The sequence below is a fragment of the Ischnura elegans genome, chromosome 2 (assembly GCF_921293095.1).
Source record: "Ischnura elegans chromosome 2, ioIscEleg1.1, whole genome shotgun sequence".
NCBI classification, from domain to species: Eukaryota; Metazoa; Arthropoda; class Insecta; order Odonata; family Coenagrionidae; genus Ischnura; species Ischnura elegans.
In genome coordinates this window covers 13,525,759-13,548,848 of record NC_060247.1, presented here as the reverse complement: position 1 = coordinate 13,548,848, position 23,090 = coordinate 13,525,759, and the positions used below count along the sequence as shown (strand labels likewise).

General features: G+C 40.1%; 1 protein-coding gene across 2 annotated transcripts in view; it reads left to right on the top strand.

Annotated features, from left to right (window-relative positions):
• The first annotated feature begins 758 nt into the window (after positions 1-758).
• LOC124153413 (anoctamin-1-like) overlaps positions 759-23,090 on the top strand; it is a 45,413-nt gene continuing 23,081 nt past the window's right edge. Inside the window, exons 1-6 of one of the 2 annotated variants that reach the window (XM_046526547.1) lie at positions 759-1,296; positions 4,694-4,826; positions 6,113-6,237; positions 21,317-21,474; positions 21,582-21,750; positions 21,863-22,095. In XM_046526547.1, the coding sequence (XP_046382503.1) occupies positions 1,099-1,296; positions 4,694-4,826; positions 6,113-6,237; positions 21,317-21,474; positions 21,582-21,750; positions 21,863-22,095 (1,016 nt within the window). In that variant the 5' untranslated portion in view covers positions 759-1,098. The other variant, XM_046526548.1, reaches the window with a different exon arrangement.

Below are 23,090 nucleotides of genomic sequence, written 5' to 3'. Positions count from 1 at the left end.
GAGTTATCCTGTAGGAATGTGGGATTTAACGTAATCGATTCGTGGCTGAAAGTAGATTTCTAATAAAAATGGGTGTGACGTCAATTTGAAGTGAAATTCAATTTTAAACAGATGACTGGCTTCAAATGAGACTAAGTATTAATCATTAAGTGATTAAGTCGTCTTTATCTTTGCATTCATGTACGTCCGTATTGATTGTAGTTCTGAGCGTAGAAATGTTGGGACTGTCAGAGTAATCATCTTGGGAGACGAATTAACATTATTCAACTTGGCATGCGAATGATTGGGGCGTTAAATGCGCGTTCCTAGTATGCAATTAGTATCCTCAGCACGTAAGATCATTGGGGCGCTTTGATGACTCGCAGCTTTATTATTTAACTGATATACTCAATGTTATTTCAGAGTTACGATGGTGGTCTCTCGAATGATTTCATTATTATGAATCCTTCTGTTCGTAGTCGTTTGTCTGTTGTAGGCATTTTTAACGGCACATCAGCTTGTTCAAGTTAATGCCCTAATGTATGAACACCCAAATGCACATTGTATCCACGTCACTTGTGTTTGCATTAACATTAATTATAACCGATATAGCCCTTTAAACTCGTACATGTTATGTATCGTATAGGCAAGCTTATGGATTTCATCTCAACATACGGGTACTCGGGGAAATGAGCTAGTATCGGCGACAGCTGTATAATTCGTGTCCTTGTATCGACTGGTTAATTGCTTTGCGTTGAGCACTTCCTGCTAGTCACATTTGACCAATTCCTTCCCCTATAGCATAATGGGAAAGCAGCTGGGACGGATGAGGTCATTGAATTATTTATGAATCAAGTTGATCATGGCGATGACCAGCCCTTCAAGGCGCCCATCCGCAGTCAGGTGTTACAATACAATTCAAAGCCTTCAATGCCAGTGCTTTCTATGATGGTATCTGGGGGAAGTTCCTTAGTTGAAGAAAATTATGATTGACAATAGATTGCTCATAGTAGGCTCCGTTAAAAACACTGGCCGTAAGCAGTTCTCATGGGTTTTGGTGTTTTAAGAGCTTAGTTTGTTATGTTTCATTTTGATTGAGGTCGTAGTGATCCCACGAACATGGATGAAGAAAATTTTGAAGACACGTTATCCTTCAATTCTAATCAGAAGAGCCCAAAGGATAGTATCAACATGTCAAAGTTCAGTGTATACCATAGTGCGCAAGATTTAAGAGATGAAGTGCCCTCTGACACGGTGGATATTCCATTAACTGAGACTAAAATAGAGGAGTGCGAGGCTAATATTAGACTCGAAGAGGTATTTATTATTTCATTTTAGTTCTTGTCTTCCATTTTAGTCGACAGCTGCTGTTTTTTCTCTCTGGGCGCGTGATGTTCACATTAAGTGCCGGTATTCACTCCGTGGTTTTGTAGTAATATGTTGACGTCGGGTAAGGAAGAACGGCGACGTTTGTTGTTCGAGTCCCAAAAGGTATATTAGAATGAATTCTATGAGGTTTTCAGACCTTTATTTTAGTGATTACTATTATATTTAATCATTTTGATTATTTTATGCAATGTATTGATGTCAAGACATTACTTCTTGTTGCCTTTCGTTGGTATGCTTCTTTCGAATGCATCGCTTCTTATAGTGGCTACTTCAGTGTCTCCAAGTACCTATGGTGCAGGAATATCATGATATCGTGGAGCACTTACGTCGCTAAAAAAAGATGGGCGACGCCTGCATATTGGATATCTTAATGTATTTTAAAGTGAATTGATTCAGAAACGTTCGTCATATAGACAGATTATCTTGGTCATTAATTATATTGAAGTCGACAGTCACCTGCCACATGTTAAGTGTAGTGCTATTGACAGACTTAAAATTTTAATTAGCTAGAATAATGAGATAATTATACTATGTCATTGTAAACTGAGGAAGAAATTACAGTTTTCTCATGTTATTCGCAGGAAAGGAAAAATTCCTCCACCTGACACTATGTTAATGATCTCTAATTGCCGATTTCTATACTACTGAGTAAAGACAAAATCATTTCGTTTTAATTCTGTTTAGGCGATGAAATGATTTTCTTGATTCAGGTTCATTCAATTAAATGGTTCATTCAGGTTCTTCAATGAAATGCTCATGTTATGCCGAGGAATTCTATGGCCTTCATTTCGAGTACTTTCCTTTTCTGTTTCATTCTCTGTCGTTTTTGCAAGTTTTCCCTTCTTAAACCTTATTTTGATGGAAGCTCTCACGTTCAAGTTGGTGGGTACGTGTCAGATATGCCAATTTCCCCCTTAAAATTATTATCTCTCTATATAAATTTTTGCTGTTTTAGTGTTCCATTCAAATCTTATCTTTGTTCTCATTTCATTTTGAAACAGAATCAGGAGATAGCACGTGTTGCATGAGCTGTTTCACAATTTGTTTTTATATATTATCATGAAAATCTATTTTGCTACCCGAGAATGGAATGATTCCAAGTTGGCGATTCAGTCTAAATATTGTTAAGGCAGGACTGGTTTGCCAGTTGCCACAAGATCCTACTCCTAGCAATTACCAGTCTGATGCATTACCAATTATGGGATCATGCGTGCCAGCTGGGATTGTAATGCCAATTGATTGGAATTATTCCAATTGGTATATTGGTTGGGTACGTGATCAATCAGAATTTGGTGGATTAGAAAAATTTCATTCCAACCATATGATCAGCCCTTTTAACGAGTAGTCAGAATGAAATATTTTAAGCACATCAATTTACGACCATTTTGGAACCAGTGGTGGATCTATAGGGGTGGGCAAGGGGGCTATGACCCCCCATTTGGGTTGAAACGTGCGCTAGATGAAATTGAAATGTTTGGAGGGTGCCACTCTGTACAAAAGTATTTAGTTATATATTCCTATATATTTACCTACTTTAACGTACTGAAATGCAAGTTATCGCTAAACCTAGGGCCTATTTTACATGCTTTTGATATGTTACAATCCAAGGGCAGATCCAGAGAGGAATTGGATAGAAACAGAGGCGGATTTAGGGGGGGAGTTGGGGGCACATGCCCCCCCCCCCCCAGATCCTTAAAAAATATGCAAGATTTTTAATACAGTCCTGCTATCATTGCGTTTGTTTTGTATTACGGGGTATCCTTGTGCCCCCCCCCCCCCCGCCACAGAAAGAAATCCTGGATCCGCCTCTGGATAGAATGGTGATAATGTTCGGACCCCTGCTACTGCTGGTAGGTTAGCCCCCACCTTGTCCCTTTCCTGGATCCACCTCTGCTTGGAACCACTTTGAATCAATCACTGGTAATGACGACCATTTGGAAATATTCCTATCAGTATCAAGCACATTCCCCCCATTTCCCCCCCCCCCCTTCTTGATGCTAAAGGGTTTTCAGTGAATTATCTGGTATGCATCACACAGTTTTGACCTTTGAGCAAGTCCAAACTTACAATATAATATCCTCAGACTAGAGCACGGTCAAAGAGTGTGTGATTCTCTTTTTCTTGTCATTAAAAATCCTTGAAGTGTTCAGTAATGACTTCAACTGGCTTTGCAGGATATGTAATGTAAGAGTTAACACATATAGGGAATCCACTGGTATGTTAGCATATTTTTTAAATTCTGTAAGTCCTTCATATTTGGTCTTTATTCAGCTTTTGATAAACTTTATTATATTTTACTCATCATCATATATTGTATTAGCGCTCATATGATCAAATCCATCAGAGGGGGAAGCTTAAATGGATAATGATAAAAGACTTATAATCTACTCATGCTAATTTTCATAGTAGTTTTGTAAATGGTTTCAAATGCATCTTCTAAGCTCATAGTTCATTGAAATACTTGTTGTTTTTTTTTTTTACGTGGAGAAGGATGAAATGAGGAGGCAAGGGGACTGCATAGGGGAGGCCCAATTCCATTCCATAGAAGGCTGAGTTCTGTTGGCACTTCGGTTGCAATTTAATTGGCCTTCTCAAATGTCTGCGCCGCTGTGATGAGTGCAGTGTGATCCACTTTTTTCCAATACTTTGCGTTATAATGTTCGTAATGTGTAATTGCGAGGAATAGCATTGAAAAGCTATGAATATGCATCACACCATCATATGTTTAAAGTTCGGTTGACACCCCTAATTGTACTTTATTTCCCTGTGAAACTGGGATCACTTAGTCCATCCGCGACGCAAGCGGCGACTTTTATGAACCCGTTTAAATGTGCTGTGGGTGACAACACGTTTAGAGGCCAACTTGAGGATCCTCTTTTGTAGAGGAGAGTAGGAAAGAGAGTGCAATGGAGGGATTAGGGAAACTGGCTAAGGGTTTATTAAATGGATAATCCATATAACAGTGGAAATGCAAAGTGGAATTTTTACCAGGTTTAGTTCTGTTCAAGTGTGGGAAGTTTCTACATTATTTGGCATATAATTATTTTCCTATTAATGCTGTGTTTGAAGTTAGTATTGCCGTAATCTTCATCACATGCTCACAAAAATGTAACTGGGTGCTCTTAGGCAGTCCTGTGCCTCTTATGTATGTCTAAACCCTCCTTCACTGTTTCCTTGTTGTAAGGTAGGGCCTGCCAAATGCAAGTTTCTAAACCCATCCTTGGATTATTTACTTAGTCTTTAAATGGTTGAATACAAATTTGTTTTCAGGATTTTCTAATGAATTTGACATCAGCACCGTGTTATCAATAAAAATCTTTTTCAGAAATCACTTTACTTTAGAGATGGGGTAAAAAAGGTTGATTTTATCATAGCCTGTGATGGGCGATCCCCCGAGTCGAGGACTAAAGAGGCCAGGGAGAAAAGGAGGATATTTGAAAACAACTTAATTGATGAAGGTAAACACCGTTGAGTTATGTTTTCAATAATTATGTGAATGGAATGTTTAAACTGGAAATTTTTTTGTGCTGTCCACTTGCCGCAAAGGCCTCCCTATTTGCTTTGCAGGCATTTTTGTGATATTTGCTAGATGCATGCAGAAGTTTCTTGCCATACTTTCTCTTCCAATTTATGGCAGCAAGATATTGTGAAGTGAATAGCCTGAACCTCGTAAAAACTCTTTGCTGCTTGAAATTGACATGAGATTAGCAGTGGCGGCACATTTTTGATGGCTAAACCTTTTGACTGCAATGCACACCATACAGGGTGTCCCATTTATCTTGACCACCCGAAATAACTTTTTGTCCAGATGCAAATTCAAAAATGTGTCAAGCAATTGTTCATTAGCCATCAGGGGGACATTAGTCAGTTTGATTGCCTTCCTGGTAGCTTTTTTATTTACAAAGATATGAACAGAGGTATATATGTCTTTTTTAAATGGCACCATATTTTTTATTCGGCAATTCATTTCCTCTCCTCAAGAGTTATTCAAAAATGTTGCACAATGGACCATTAACATAAACACGGTGTTATGAAAAATGACTGACTCTCTAGCGCTTAGTGTTGGTACCCGGGTATTGGAACTACTCCACTTGCTGACGTTGACGGTGAACGAATGAAAACATAGTAAAATGCACACCATACATAAGAAACTCGTCCACTTACTGTGGACGAGTTTCTTATGTATTCATAATGTTGTGTTTATGTTAATGGTCCACTGTGCTACATTTTTGAATACGTCTTTAGGAGAGGAAGTTAATTGCCGAATAAAAAATATAGGGTGCCATTTAAAAAAGACATATCCCTATTCATATCTTTGTAAATAACAAAGCTTCAAGGAAGGCAATCATGCTGATGAACATTTGCCCCTGACGGCTAATGAACATTTGCTTGTCACATTTTTGAGTTTGCATCCAGTCAAAAAGTAATTTCAGGTGGTCAAGATAAATGGGACACCCTGTATAATATGCATGAAGTAAATCTTGCTGAGATGCCAAGTTCAGTTGCCAGGATTTGGGGGAAAGGGTGTTGTGAATACTAACAAATCAATCCAAACCTCTGAAGATTTTAAAGTGAAAAGGGAAACCAGTTTAAATCCAGTTTGAGAAAGGCCACTTTACTTGGCACTGATTTTGATTATATATTTTTATGGGTTTTACATTTCATAATAGCTTTATTCGTATTTGGGTACCATCTTTGCCTTCGAAGTTTGGGGCACACTTTCAATTGCATTATTTTATTTCAGGGCTGATTTTGGAAAAGGAACAGAATGATGACGGCAGTGGTTTCATTTTTGTTAAAATTCATGCCCCTAAGGAAGTTTTGTGTCGCTATTGTGAAATTATGAAGTTAAGGATGCCCATGAGAGAGGTAAGTCAGTAACAATCTCGACTTTTAAATGCGATTTTATTAGAGCATGTGAAAATATCCATCCAGCCAGGATTGTTGTGGAGAAGTTCACATGTATTGGTAGTAAACAGTGAGAAGTAAAAGAGGGAAGAAATAAATACATAATTCTTTTGTAAAGAAGTCTATTATACGCCTCAAGCTTGCATATTGTTCATCCCCATGTGCGGGGTTCTACACATTGATTTAATGAGCTAAAAATTAATGAATCCCTATCTTGATATTTTTTCCACTGTATGATGAAGTGACCTGTTCTAATTGTTGAAGCATAGTATAACCATGTGCTGTGGAGGTAAAAAGTATCCCAATGAAATTTGTGCTGCCACTATTGCTCTGCAGGAAAGTTGGTTTAAATTCTGATGGTATATCACTATTAGGAACGAGATGGGGAAATTCAAATATGGTGTTCTTTCAGCGACCAAGGTTGTGACTGAATATCACCTGCTCCAAGCATAATTCATGCTGGCCACTAGAAGGTGGTGCATTTGATATCAACTCGCCGCGCTGCGCGCGCTCGTTAGGGGGCTACGCCCCCTAAAACCCCCCGCATCCGGCTTCGCCGGCTGCCCCCACCGGACGGCTTCGCCGTCCACCCCGCGACTACTCGGAACGGCTTCGCCGTTCCTCGCCGAGGGGTCGTCTTCGCCGCCCATATATTTAGGCAGCCCTCCGACAGATAGCAGCTGGTTCCTCGGAACGGCTTCGCCGTTCATCGGGTGAGGGCGGCTTCGCCACACAAGGTTTACCCGAGTCCCCCCTAGGCGTGGACTCCTGGGAACGGCATCGCCCTTCCTCGTGCCGGAGCGGCTTCGCCGCCCAAGGTTTACCGGTGTTCCCCCGAGACTGCGACAACTCGAAACGGCTGCGCCGTTCCTCGCCGTCGCACCCGGGACTCCTCTAAACGGCTTCGCCGTTTCTCGTTGTGGGTCGGCCTCGCCGCCCATATATTGAGGCAGCCCTCCAACAGACACCAGCTAGTACCTCAGAACGGCTTCGCCGTTCATCGTGTTAGGGCGGCTTCGCCGCCCAAGGGTTACCCGAGTCCCCCCGAGGCGTGGACTCCTGGGAACGGCATCGCCCTTCCTCGTGGCGGGGCGGCTTCGCCGCCCAAGGTTTACCGGTGTTCCCCCGCGCCTTCGACAACTCGGAACGGCTGCGCCGTTCCTCGCCTGTGGGCGGCTTCGCCGCCCAAGGGTTATCTCGTCGTAATGGGGCGGCTTCGCCTCCCAAGGTTTACCTATTTCCCCGAGCCATCGCCTCCTCGGAACGGCTGCGCCGTTCCTCGCCGAGGGGTCGTCTTCGCCGCCCATATATTTAGGCAGCCCTCCGACAGATAGCAGCTGGTTCCTCGGAACGGCTTCGCCGTTCATCGTGTGAGGGCGGCTTCGCCACACAAGGTTTACCCGAGTCCCCCCTAGGCGTGGACTCCTGGGAACGGCATCGCCCTTCCTCGTGCCGGAGCGGCTTCGCCGCCCAAGGTTTACCGGTGTTCCCCCGAGACTGCGACAACTCGAAACGGCTGCGCCGTTCCTCGCCGTCGCACCCGGGACTCCTCTAAACGGCTTCGCCGTTTCTCGTTGTGGGTCGGCCTCGCCGCCCATATATTGAGGCAGCCCTCCAACAGACACCAGCTAGTACCTCGGAACGGCTTCGCCGTTCATCGTGTTAGGGCGGCTTCGCCGCCCAAGGGTTACCCGAGTCCCCCCGAGGCGTGGACTCCTGGGAACGGCATCGCCCTTCCTCGTGGCGGGGCGGCTTCGCCGCCCAAGGTTTACCGGTGTTCCCCCGCGCCTTCGACAACTCGGAACGGCTGCGCCGTTCCTCGCCTGTGGGCGGCTTCACCGCCCAAGGGTTATCTCGTCGTAATGGGGCGGCTTCGCCTCCCAAGGTTTACCTATTTCCCCGAGCCATCGCCTCCTCGGAACGGCTGCGCCGTTCCTCGCGTGAGGGCGGCTTCGCCGCCCAAGGGTTATCGGCGCCCTCCCCCCGTAAGCTTCCTGGTGATGAGGCGGCTTCGCCGCCCAAGGTTTACTGTGTCCCCCCGAACCGTCGACTCCTCGGAACGCATTCGCCGTTCCTCGTCTTTGGGCGGCTTCGCCGCCCAAGGGTTATCGGCGCCCTCCCCCCTCGTAAGACACCCATTCGGCTGCTCCACGTGTTGGAGCGGATTTGCCGCCCGAGGGTTCTCGGAGGTTTTCCGCGCCTCTGACTCCTCGGAATGGCTCCGTCGTTCTTGGGGCGGGGGCAGCTTCGCCGCCAGGGTTTCCACTCCTCACAGAGCAATGCGTACTACCAGCTATCCCCCATCGTTTACAAAGGCTACCGGGGGATAATGAGGCAGAATGTAGACGCATGCTAGCTGTGATTGTGGCATTTTAGCTTATGACGATGTTTCGAAGGCGGTCCGGGGGGTTGCCAGGGTTTTTTATGAGTGTACTGACAACGGTCACAATCATCCAAATGAATTCCTTAGCGATGAGTCATAGGAGAAGGGAATTACTGCTAAAATATGCGAAAACACCGAAGAACATGCTATAAACAGAAAAAGAAGAATTTTTTCCCCGGTCTTATAGGAAGCCACGTGAAACTTTGAGGGGTTTTATTGCATAAAAGGTCTTTGTTTACCTACAATAAAAATTCCAGCGATCTAGCTTTAGGGGAACAATGAATTTTCCCGTATTACTCACATTTATATTACCAATTCTGTGTTCTCCACATAGCGGTGCATAGACGCTGTAATAAGGCATAACTCGTGTGAATTTCGTAGCCGTACTTTATGGGGAAGTGGTTTAAAAAAATCGCTTTTAGGTGTCCATGTCTTGGAAGCCCTTTTATACCTCTACTATTTTGTTAAGAAATGTACATTTAAAAATTTGAAGTTTTATTGCGGGTGTGTAATTGGGGCAGGATAATTGAACATGACGGGTAAATATAGCCGACACAATTCCCATTCGGAATCAATAAAAACGATACAACTGGGATGAATGGTACACGAAATATACGACTTATTAAGTAATTTTTATTTTTTTGGGGGGTTCACAGGGGGTTTTCGGGGGACCTAAAGTGCTTGTTCTGTATAACGCGGCATCGTTTACCTTGGATAAAAATTTCTGCTCTGTAGCTGTAGTGTAAGCATGCTTTTTCGACGGTGTCACCCGTTAATATTAAATATTCTGCGTTCTCCTGGTAGCGGCACGTAGGGGCACGAGAAAGACGTCAATCACCTGAATTTGGTGTCCGTACCACGTCGGGAAAGGGTAAAAAAAAATTCGGAAAAATTTAAAATCGTGTGTTGAGGGAATGCAAACTTCACGGCGGATGTGTTGTAAGTTACCAAACGTTGTAGGAGTCGCAATTTCAATGGAAATACATAATCGTTAATAACTCGAAATTCTTTCGTCCTTTGCATACATGAAGATAGCCGAAAAATTGAATAAAAAATCTAGTATCTTGCATTTAAGTGAATTTGTCCTACGATTATTGCAAATTGGTGAAAAAAATTCCGAAATTCGGCCCATAAGAAAAGCATTGAAAATTTGAAAAAGTTAAAAAAAATACTTTAAATCAAAATATTGCAGAGAAAACGACACTAAAAAATCAAGCAAAAAATCTAGTATCTCATACGTTAAGGAATTATTCCTACAACGATTTGAAGTTGGTTTAAAAAAAATCCAAAGATAGGCCCATAAGAAAAGCATTGGAAATTTTAAAAAATTATAAAAAATACTTTAAATCAAAATATGGCAAAATGTTTCACATCAAAAAATCGGCCAAAAAATCTAGTTTCCGTCAGTGAAATTTCATGTTCCCGTGACATTTGCAAGTAGGAGAAGAATGGAAAAAGTTTTAGTCCCATAAGGCTCCAATGTTAATTCGGATCGATATATCTCGAAAACCGATCGACTTATTCGAGTTTTCGGACTTTTCCCCCCGATGAATATTTTTTCTCCACGATCTGTAAAAATTTCGTCTTCCCAGCACGTCCGGAAGTGGTCGGGAATTTGTATACGTGAATCAGTCAGTGGTCAATGAGTGAGGTATCTGTCACACATCGGGTTGTATATAATATAGATGCTATATCAATATGGTACAAAGATTGACACTCTCTTGCCTGCCTCTTCCCCATAATTTCCCTATTTCCCTCGATGCCTGGCACCTACTCCTCCAGCTGAGCAAATCCTGGAATTCACTCCAAGCTCCTCCCTGCTCCTTAGCTCTTTTGTCTCTTAACATTTGAGGACAGACTGTTCTAGGCAGAGAGCTGCAATAGGAGAAAGTTCATGTGGGAATTAGAAAGGATGAAGAATAATTCTGAATATGACTAAATGCATTTCGATATCATCTTCATTTCATTTTCAAATCGCCAATGAAATTATTCTCCCAATATCAAAGCCAATCATTGTGGCTAAGGATGCTATTGGTTGTTACGTTACGTCGTAAAATCTGGTTGATTTTTCACGTAAGTCCAGACAAGGGAAATACTCCAACCGTCGGTCACATGCTGGATCAGGGTAAGACTCCACAAACAAGAAAAACAGCTCACAAGAAAAAGGTAGCCAAAAATAATTTACGAGTTATTACCGTACGATATCTATTCAAAGTAGAGTATTCAAAAAATCAGAAGTATTACAGAAAACAATGATAGTAAATTCATGATCCCAAAGGAAACATTACCAGCTAAATACCAGCAGAAAATTGCTCTAAAAATCTCATGCCTCACAAGACATGTGACTCCCAGCAGGTCACGATCAGAAAGCGCTTGCTTATGCCAGGCGAGACAGCATTTGAGGGGAGGGCTTCTTCCAGGGAGTGGAGGGGTAGCCAGGCGAATTCAACAACCGCCCACTGATGCGTCACTGCCCCTGCAGAAACGGCCGCTCCGCAAAACACCATTCCCTGGTTTTGAGACAACAGCCAGCACCCAGAATTTTCCCCTCAACTTCTGGGTTGGAGACATCAGAGGAATCAGAGGGATAGTTCATTGGAACACATGGAGGGGAAGGAGATACTGGGGTGAGGTGTTGGAGGGAGAGAGAAACCTTAGCGCGAAAAATCCTTAGCGGGAAAAGTTCTGCGGATAAGTTCGGAGGAAGTTCGAGGAATTTCTGGGGGGGGGGGGGGTACCAGAAATTTTTGGGGGGGGGGGGGGAACACTAAAAAATGCCACATCCTCTGTGGGAAAATGACCACAAAAATTGCTTGAACTTGGGGACCAAGACACGTCCACCAAGAACTGATTAATGCCTAGAAAACTTATCGAGGCATCACAGGTCCACTGGTTTTCACTGGATGAACCCCCACTGTTTAACCCCCATGAATTTCACAAAAACCATTATTCAGTGGTTAGAATTGAACTGAATATAAAAAGTTTATTGATTGAGACAATAGTTTTCAAGAAATATCACTCAAAAAATAGTTTTGACAAAAACATACATTTTTATCACTCTGTAAATAATAACCTCAGGAGTGATGTTTGGAATTCAACAGAATTCTTAAGTGAGTAACATGACATAATTACAAGAGTGAGACAAGAAATATTGCTGAATTGATATAGAGTAGATTATTTAGTATTACATAGCAAGAAAATAAAATTAATAATCAATATGTCATAATGTGATGCTTGTTTCGGTGTACAGTGAATCAAAATTACAAATAATTATCATCAGCGACTAGAAGGAACTGGGAAGATTTTTATTGGTATAACACCAGGATAACTTTACCAAACTCAAATGTTCTTTCTCTCATCAGAGATATTTTGTGGTTTTTAAAACCAAGTAAGGCAATACAATAACCAACCACTTAGTAAATGGGCAAGATTGGGTTGGTAAAGCAGTTGGGTTCATGAGAACCCTGGGTTGTCCCATTAGTTGGGTTCAACCACCTTATCAAAAATCAACGATTGACAAAAATGGGTTTTAACTTCTACCCAAAATTCATATTGCAACCCAAGGGAAAGTTAGGGTCGACCAACAAAATATATATCCCAATTTATATAAACAATAAATACAAGGTTATTCAAATATACGGTTATTCACTAAATAATTATTAGTTATCAAAATACCAGCAAAAATATTCAGCATAATATGTGTCTCACTTAATTGATATACTTTGGCATTATTAATTCTCCATTTAAACCCTCCATGTTTGTAAATATTATCAGTCCATAATTAATTATCAAATAAAGAATCCTCCAAAATTCAACAAGATTTACATAAACAACAATAGATTGCACTAAATTCCTCGATTTTCCAATAATTATTAACAATTTACAAGGCATATGGTATTCATGTCAGATATTGATCAAGTACTGACTAATTTTAATCAAGATGTGTATATATATCTCTCAGTATTAATTAAACAAGTCAAAAAAGAATCATAGGCGATGCTAACAAAATGAGAACTGCATATTGCATCAACAAAAGAAATCACTCTAAATTTCACTCTTCAATTAACAATAGAAATGAGAGCTACATGCTGGTTGCGACAAGATGAAAGTTCATACTTGTCGGGCGATGAAGGTCGCAACTCAACGCCAAAGCCACACTAAAACACAGTAGGCAGTCTTAAGATCAGCTGATCAATTCAATCACTCAGCCATCGATAGAATATCGAACACTGTAAAATCACGACACTTATCACTGTCAAAAATCACCAATTGTGAGAAAGTCCATAAAGTCTTGGTGGAGGAAAGGTGACACAAAACACAATTGAATCTTAATAACTGGGGCCACCTCCACAGCTTATCTGGAAACGAGCCATCTCGGGGATTTATCCCCAAGTTATTCTCCCGTCCTCTCCCTCCAAGCACCCATAATTCCTCCACCTTACCCCATCTCACAATCACAGTAGACCAACACTAAATTACATGAGTGAATTAAGCAGATGAGAATAAGCAAGTACAATACAATATTTCAGAACAATTTCAATTACAAGCATAGAAATAGACTTATTATTCATTATTCAAAACAATATTATTAGGAATCAAGAGAAATTCAACACCGAAATCAAGCATCAAATAGTATTTGAGAAAGCAAACATTAGCATTCATTGAGAAAAATAAAAAAAAAATAAAAAAAAATCAATGATATTTCTCTCCTTTTAATTACTGGAATTAGCAATACCACCATGATATGCCTTTAAATGAGAAACATGACAAATTTTCTCTTTCCCAGGAGAAACTTCCAGAATAACTGTTACAGGAGAGAGGTACTTTTTAAGCACAAAAGGTCCGTTCCACAGAGGTTCCATTTTTGCCATTTTCTGTTCACCTTTAGAACTGACAGGATGGTTTTTGCAGAGAACAAGATCTCCCACACAGAAAGTGATTTGGGAGTGAGATTTATCATAGAATTCTTTATGCCTATTTCTGGCCTTTTTTAAATTAGCAATAACATGATTCAGACATGCTTGTCTGTCATTATCGCTGAGATCATTCTCGAATAAAGATTTTGGAATGTCCCACTGATTAATTAAAGGATGCTTAAGTTCTCTGCCGAAAATTATTTTGGCAGGAGAATAACCACTGCTCTCATGAGAGGCAGTGTTCAAGGCAAAATTTAAGTCAGCCAGCATAGTGTCCCACATATGGTGAGCATTATTGCACAAAATAGCAAGTGCAGATTTTAGATTTCTATGCAATCTCTCTACCTGATTAGAACAGGGGTAGTATGGAGAAACAAAAATTTGCTTAACCCCCAGTTGCAAACACATCTCCTTAACGGCATGAGATTTAAAAACTTGTGCATTATCAGACACCAAATATTTAGGAAAACCGAATTTCGGGAATACTCTTTGAGTGAGTATTGAAACAACCGAACCAGCAGTAGCCTTACGAACTGGCTCAAGAAAACAGAATTTAGAAAAACCATCAATAAGAGAAAGTATATATTGGTGTCCACCTTTAGTCAAAGGTAAAGGTCCCACAAAATCAATATAAAGTCTTTCCCAAACTTCAGAAGGATTGTGCGACGATAGCATGCCAGGAGGTGGAGCATTTCTGGGTTTACAAGTTTGACACAGATGGCATTTTCTGACCATGTCATAAACCTCTTTTTTCATATCCTTCCACCAAAAGTGTCTGCTAATCTTATCATAAGTTTTAGCCATGCCCAAGTGAGCAGACATACTAGAGCAGTGAAAATATTGAAAAATCATAGGCCTCAAGACCGTAGGCAAAACAGCTCTTCCTCGCTTAATTTTAGAATTCCCATAACATAATAGCTGTCCCTTCAGAAAATAGTTTTTGTCGTTCAAGGAATTATTATTAATCTGATTGAAAATATCCTTTAGAACGAGATCAGTTTCTTGGTGTTTTCGAATGTCGACAAATGACAAAGGCAATTTATGTAACACACAAGAATAAGGAACAGCTGACTCCTTATGAGTGTTAGATTCCACATCTGATTGACTATTAGTAGATGAGGATGGCTGAATGCGAGAAAGACAATCTGCGACAGAATTAGATGATCCTCGAACATGATGCACAGTGAATTTATAAGAGGATAATTTAAGAACCATCCTGCCTAATTTGCCCAACTGCTTAGGATGAGAGAAAAGCCATGTCAAGGCACCATTATCAGTGTACAAGTGAAATGGTTTTACTTGTAAGTAAACACTGAATTTTTGAATTCCAAAATGAATTGCGTGACACTCCAATTCATAAGAAGAATATTTTCGTTCATGTTCCAAGAGTGCCTTACTAGCGAAAGCCACAGGGACAAAATCACCATTTACTTTGTGATTCAGAACGGCACCAACCGCCAAATTACTGGCATCGACAAATAAATGAAATTCCTCGTCAAATCGAGGGAAAGATAATACTGGTGGATTGGTGAGAGCTTTCTTCAACTGACAGAAAGCCTCATTTTCAACAGCTGTCCATTGAAAAGGAACATTTTTACGTTTTAAGCGATTCAGTGGCATAGAAATTTCAGAATACCTTGGAATAAATTTGCAGTAAAACCCACAAAGTCCAATGAATCTGGCCACTTCCTTCACATTTCTGGGAACTGGGAATTGTTCAATTGGTCTCACTCTCTCAGGATCAACTTGCAAGGTTCCATTTGTGATGAGATGGCCCAGAAAAGTGAGTGATTCCACACCAAGCTTAACCTTGTCCTCGCACACCGTCAAACCGGCACTGCGTAGTTTGTTGAGGACAGCATTAACATGAGATACATGGTCTTCAGCAGACTTGGAATAGATACACAAGTCATCAATATATGGATAGACACAGGAATATTTCAAATCGCCCAATACTTCATTAATGAGACGAGTGAATATTTGAGGAGAAATAACAAAACCAAATGGCAATCTATTATACTGGTACACTCCGAACGGCGTCACAAAAGCAGTTAATTTCTTAGAATTCTCAGATAATGGTATTTGATGAAAGGCAGAATTGAGATCAAGAACAGTGAAATATTTTGCATCAGCAAGATATTGGAATGCATGTTCAACAGAAGGTGATGGATAACCGTCTGATTTAACAACTTTGTTCAACTTACGGTAATCAACCACTAATCTTTCAGATCCATCCTTTTTAGGCACTAGAAAAGCTGGCGAACACCAGTTTGAATTGGAAACCTCAATCACTTTCTTATCAAGTAAAGATTGGATGTGCTTCTTCATTAAATTTTCCTTTGGAGGTGACAATGAATAAGGATGGGATCGAATCGGAGTTGAATCTAGCAGTTCAATTTCGTATGTCATAACAGATGTGACCCCCAATTCTTGAGAAATCACATCAGGAAATTTTGACAATAAGCCCTTCAACTTATCACACAACGTGATTTCAGTGGACGACAGAACATGTGATTCGGACGAGTTACTAACTGGCGCCGATTTAAACGCTTCGCAATTGTCCGTAAAAGAAAAAAGAGAATTCGGGGCAATTTCAAAACTGACGTTCGCCGGACGAATAATCATCTTTGAATTACAAATGAAATCCACACCCAGTAACACGGGAAACGGGATTTTAGCTAGATAAAACACGTGGTTCCAAGAAAACTTGCCTATTTGAACCTTGAGTGAGACAGAGGAATTAATATGAAAAGGCTGCCCCGACACAGTGATTAAATCGACGTCAACATTCTTACGAATAACCTTTCTCCGGCAACATTTCAGAGAAGCAAAGAAATCTTCATCACACAGTGAAACTGAACACCCAGTGTCAATTAAAGCCTGGCATGGCATAGAATGAAGATTAATAGATAATATTGGCAATCGAGTCGAACACTTGTCACGGACACTCATCAAACTCACGGCAGGCTGAGTAAATCGTCGTCTTTTGCGACACTCGTTCACTTTGTGGCCAGGTTTATGACAGTAAGAACAATTAATAGGAAAAGAAACTTCCCTAGGCGCACTGGAAGAGGCAACAGAAGACGGATTCCTAGAGATACGATGGAAAGTGTTGGAATATTCAGCACAGTCCATTAAATGTTTAGAAGCCTGCGTGATAACAGAGTCCAATTCTACAAATGTGTTAGGCTGATTTGAGAACATAATTGCAGATTTTGTTAAAGGATTTAACCCTTGAATAATGAGTCGCACAATAGAAGACTCGGAATACTGCAAACCCAGCACCTGAGTGGCATTACGCACAGAACACACGAAATCGTGGGGCGTTTCGCGAGGGAACTGAAATCTCTTAACTTTCGTAGTGATCAAGCGATCAAACTCTCTGTCACTAACAATTCTAGCCCAAACTTTTTCTGTGATATGAGACCATGCGAGATTCAAGTTTAACATAGACAACCAAAAATGACGAGAGCTGGCAGGAAGTTTAGATACTACAAGGTACAATAACGTTGACAGAGGAACCAAAGACAAAGAAACGATTTCATTAACTTTTAACATGAAATTAAACCAATTCTCACTGTTTGACACTTCAAATGGCGGAAAATCACTGAGTAATTGTTTGACAATTACTAACCCTTCAGAAACTGGCAATGTCTGAGAAGCATACATTTCGTGAGAGACGTGAACATCACTGCTTTCCTCGTGCGTTGGGCGAGGTGGAACCACTTCTAAAGAAGATTCCCGTTCATTATTAGAAACTTCACTTCCTACGGACACATTAGCCGTACCCCTAGCCTTACGATCCTCGCCCGTGGTTAAATAAGTTTTTTCGTACGGGTTGTCAGTACCTCCAGGCATTTTGAAAAGTGAAGTGACGACAACGAGAAAAAGAGAGAGAAAGAGCGAGATTTAAAACTATCTATCTCTGCTGGAAGAGTCCAATCACCAAAAATAGTGCGAGAATAACTAGCTGCTATCCAAACTATCAAGAACATTACGAGCATTACGAACATTAATGTCAAATGGCATATGACCACGAGGAAAAGTCGGCAACACTAGTCACGTAATCCCACACGAACCAAAAAGCACTTAATGGAACATAAAATAACTCACTTTTAAGAGGAGAAACAACCAGAAACTGCAAAAAGTGGAGAAATAGTGGAGAAATGTCACCATTGTCCAGCACTCGGGAGACCTCGACGAGAGGACAGGAAATCGAACCTCAACTCTGCTACCAAAATGTTACGTTACGTCGTAAAATCTGGTTGATTTTTCACGTAAGTCCAGACAAGGGAAATACTCCAACCGTCGGTCACATGCTGGATCAGGGTAAGACTCCACAAACAAGAAAAACAGCTCACAAGAAAAAGGTAGCCAAAAATAATTTACGAGTTATTACCGTACGATATCTATTCAAAGTAGAGTATTCAAAAAATCAGAAGTATTACAGAAAACAATGATAGTAAATTCATGATCCCAAAGGAAACATTACCAGCTAAATACCAGCAGAAAATTGCTCTAAAAATCTCATGCCTCACAAGACATGTGACTCCCAGCAGGTCACGATCAGAAAGCGCTTGCCTATGCCAGGCGAGACAGCATTTGAGGGGAGGGCTTCTTCCAGGGAGTGGAGGGGTAGCCAGGCGAATTCAACAACCGCCCACTGATGCGTCACTGCCCCTGCAGAAACGGCCGCTCCGCAAAACACCATTCCCTGGTTTTGAGACAACAGCCAGCACCCAGAATTTTCCCCTCAACTTCTGGGTTGGAGACATCAGAGGAATCAGAGGGATAGTTCATTGGAACACATGGAGGGGAAGGAGATACTGGGGTGAGGTGTTGGAGGGAGAGAGAGTTGTGATAGGACAATGGTAAAACTTCTCACTCCAAGTGCAATACTAAGGCCTTAGCACCGATTTCCCCTTGCTTGCCAAGGAGAAGTATTTCTCCGCAGTAGTCCTATATAAGTCTTGCATTGCAGGTAGGCTGGTTCGGGGCTGGTTCGGAGGCTGTTTCGGAGGCTGTTTCAGAGGCTGTTTCCAGAGGCTGAGTTTCCAGAGGCAGGGTTTTCAGAGACAGGATTTTCCAGAGACAGGATTTTGCGCGAAAATCCTTTGCGCGAAAAACCTTAGCGCGAAAAATCCTTAGCGGGAAAAGTTCTGCGGATAAGTTCGGAGGAAGTTCGAGGAATTTCTGGGGGGGGGGGGTACCAGAAATTTTTGGGGGGGGGGGGGGGGGGGGGACACTAAAAAATGCCACATGGTTCTTCCCTTAATTAAAGCATAGGGTCATTCCATTTGAAATCAACCAGGCCATGACACCCACCGACTCGGATTTTCATGAAACTTGACATGGCCATATATCCTGGTATAACTAGAGATTGTGTACAATTTTAGCCTCCAATTGTCAATTGTTAATGAAATATGAGAAATTGAAATTTGGGTGTGACCCCTAGAGTGCCGCAACATGCAACACATGGTGATTTTTATTTTCATCCATTACTCCATTCCTGTGAGATGAAAAGCCATGATGTTTTTTCTAAAGCTAAGTGGTCCATTATGGTCCCACAAAAAAATTAAGTTTACAGAAAAACCTCGCTTGTATCATTTTTCGTTGTCAGCATCCACAGGGAAAGGCCATGCAAATACAGACTCATGGTTCAGTTTAAAGTAATCATTAATGTATGAGCAAAGATCCTGATGAAAAAAAATCTTGAGTCTGATGTTCCTTTTAGTAAAAAAAATATTCATTCATGGTCACGGCAAGAAAATGGCTCTTTTTCAAGGCACATAGAAATTACACAATTTAGAGGAGATATGAATGTATACTCATGATTAAACAATATTGGAGCATGCATTAACTCACTATAGCGCATGCTACTGGCTCTTAGAGTAGGAAACACATAAGCAATCATGTGAATGTACTTCCCAACGTACTGCTAATTTCGTGCTTTCAGGACTATTCCTACCAAGCTAAGAAATTATGTACTCAATTCAAATGATTTGATGACGGTTCCCTTTGAAATTTGATTATGTACATTCCTGTGATGTCAATACATCTGGATATGAAATGTATCTGGTCTTTGAACACAGATTAAAAGGAATGTAGAATGTGATAGTGTACCATGGATTATGCAGTTTTTTTTAATTAAAACTCCCTCTGCTCGAATAGTTCAGATAGCACGAAATTAGCAGTACATGGGGGAGTACATTCACATGATTGCTTATGTGTTTCCTACTCTAAGAGCCAGTAGTATATGCGAGATTTTTTTGTAAACTTTATTTTTTTGCAGCTGAATTACTTCATGCAGTGAATATTTAAAGATAATCGTGGGATCATTATTGACCACTTAGCTTTAGAAAAAAAATCATGGCTTTTCATCTCACAGGAATGGAGTGATGGATGAAAATAAAAAAATCACCATGTGTTGCACGTTGCGGCACTCTAGGGGTCACACCCAAATTTCAATTGCTCATATTTCATTAACAATTGACAATTGGAGGCTAAAATTGTACACAATCTCTAATTATACCAGGATATATGGCCATGTCAAGTTTCATGAAAATCCGAGTCGGTGGGTGTCATTAGGTCAAAATATTGGTTGATTTGATATGGAATGACCCCATAGCTAAATTAAAAAATCATACCATGTGTTAACTGCATTTACAAGCTATTTTTTCCATATCACCTGAAGGATACTTGAGCAATTTATTAATTTATTATATCGTTAATTGACTATTAGTGGAGAATTCATTGTTGATACCCTCTTGCTAAACTATTAAAGTTGCAATTTCGTCATTCCTGATGATGTTGTAATCCATTTGTCCTCAGCATCACTGATCACCTGCTTAGAGCACTCTGTGGTCAGTAAAATGTCAATCGATACAAGGTATAAGCACTTGCTGGCTTAATTCTTAATTATAAAAGTGTAACATTGAGGGTATACGGTTTACAAAGGCACCAAGAATAAAAATCTTTGCCTCAGATAGAGATGGGCACTTTGAAAAAAACTAAATGTTTAAAACGTTTGAAAAAGATGTTTCTTTCATTCAAGCTGAAAAAAAATTTGAAAAAAAAAACTTTTTTCTTGACAAATAGAGGTTCAGTTTTATTATTGAATGTATTTTTCAAATCTGTTTTATTGTCTCTCCCACCTCAATGGCTTTATAAGAATGTATTTTTCATTTTTTTAAACACTTTTATTGACACAATGAAAAACAAGGCCATACTTTTTTTTCATTACAGCAGTGATAGGACTTCAACTGTGGTTATTAAGTAAAAATTTAGTTAAAAACAATGTAAAATGGAACAGGAAAAGTTTTGATGCAGTTATGTAGTTTATCCTAGTCCCTGTACATTATTTATGAGGGGGGTGACTGCCATTTGAAATTAACTTTTTAATGGTTTTTATAATGCGAGGAGCCATAGCTAGCATCGCCTCTGTCAGAAGTGGAAGGGGGTCATGGAGCTGGAGGGGAAGGTTAAATCTGGAGGATGGGAGAAGTGAGGAAGGCCAATGTTTTTCTGTTATTTGTTCTAAAAAAAGACTAACTTACAAACTCGAAGCGACTTTTTGGCTACTTGGGCTTTTGAAGCTATATATTGGCTGATTGGGAATGAAAGGATTAGTGATTGATATTTGAGTTTTGGAAACATATTTCCATTGGGATGGCTGGGAATATATTATACCTTTGGGGTGATATTGTCTTCTTGTCTAAATGCCATATCATTTTATTTTCAGTTGCATGATCACGATGAGAAGGATTCTGAATTTGATTTAATAGAAGAGGTTAAATCACTCTTTCGTTCAATAGTTGAGTGCATATTCTTCGATTCCAATATTTTTCGCAGAGATGACTCAAAGCTTATGGCTGTGTACAGTAGAGATAAAGATTACCTGTACGTATTTTCTTTGCATTATGTAATGCCAGAGATTCTTTTTTATGATTATGTTACATTTATTCAAATGTGGATTTATTATGTTGAAAAATGCTGTTTTTTCTCAGATTCGATTGTGATTGCATGGACTTCTTTACACCTGCTGTCCGCTCCACTGTTGTGGATTTCATCTTGGAACGCAAGCACTTTAGTAATAATGAGAGAGATGTCTTTTCCTTTGGCATTCAGAGGCTCATAAATGAGAAAATTTATAGTGCAGCATATCCTTTGCATGATGTAAGTAAATATATACAATGACATCAGTAGTCCAATTGATGTTTTGCTTTAATTTAATGTCATGGCTTGGTATTTTGTGTGATGTTTTGGTTTATGTGAAATTGTCTTACAGGGAAGTCTTAAAGCTGCTGGAACTGTGAGGTATCACCTTTCAAGAGATTGGGCCTCAGTGAAGCGTTGGGCTCATTACCAACCCTTGGATCAAATTCGTGACTACTTTGGAGAAAAATTTGCCATTTATTTTGCTTGGCTAGGGTTTTATACAAATATGCTAATTCTTCCATCAATAGTGGGAATTCTTTGTTTTATCTATGGATGTGCCACAGTTATGACAAATCAGTTAAGGTTAGTATGATAGTTTCCACTGCCATCTTTGTCATCCTGCTTCTTTCTTAACCATTGAGTTAGGCTTGATAAAAATTTATGGTCGTTATTTATTTTTTGAACATGTATATGCAGAGTGGTACAAGTGATTGGATTTCTATGTTTATTGATATCAAGAAAGAATTTAGCTCATGTCAAGGATGAATATGATTCAAGTATTCACGAGAACTATGCGCATAATATTATGAAAAAAGACAAAATATTAAGGTTAGCAGCAAAAGTGTTTAGCAGGCTAATCACATAGTACCATAACCCATCATTTTGATGCTCATTATATACATTTATCAATCTTGCCTATAGTAATTGTATCACTTAGCTCTGTTTTAAATCATAGGAGATCAGTGTACAATGATTTATTTTCTTGTATAAAAAATTTTAAAATGAAAGTGTCTCTTTTAAACTATTATAAAATGGAGTATCTCTTTTCATTTAATTAGAATTTATTTTTGTTAAGTTAGTATTTCATATATGTTGCATGTTTGCTAATATTGTTGCCAGAGCATAAGTATTGGAAAGGGCACATTTTTGTCATGATATTTTTGTCAGTTACTCAAGTTTCGTACATGGATAGTGCTATTCATCATCTTTGAGGCTCAAATTTTTGTCCTGATCATAAAGCCTCTATTACACAGGGCACGCACTGCACAATCTGACGTGAGTAAGAAGGCGCAGTCGAAATTGTGTTGTCTGAAGCGCTGAATTGCTATAATGCATGCGAGTATGCATGGACATGAGATGGTAAAATAGCCCATTCTAATTTCATTCGCGCAATGTCACGCCATGATGAGTGCAGTTCTAACCTGCACATTTACGTGACCTGTGTAAAACTGCCTTAACACATTCAATGCAGGCCCCAATTTTCATGGAAATCATCAGATACGGACGATAAAAATTCTTTTTGTTTTGCTTAATTTGTGTTTAGTACAGTTCCTTTTTCATGTCTATACATTATGTGA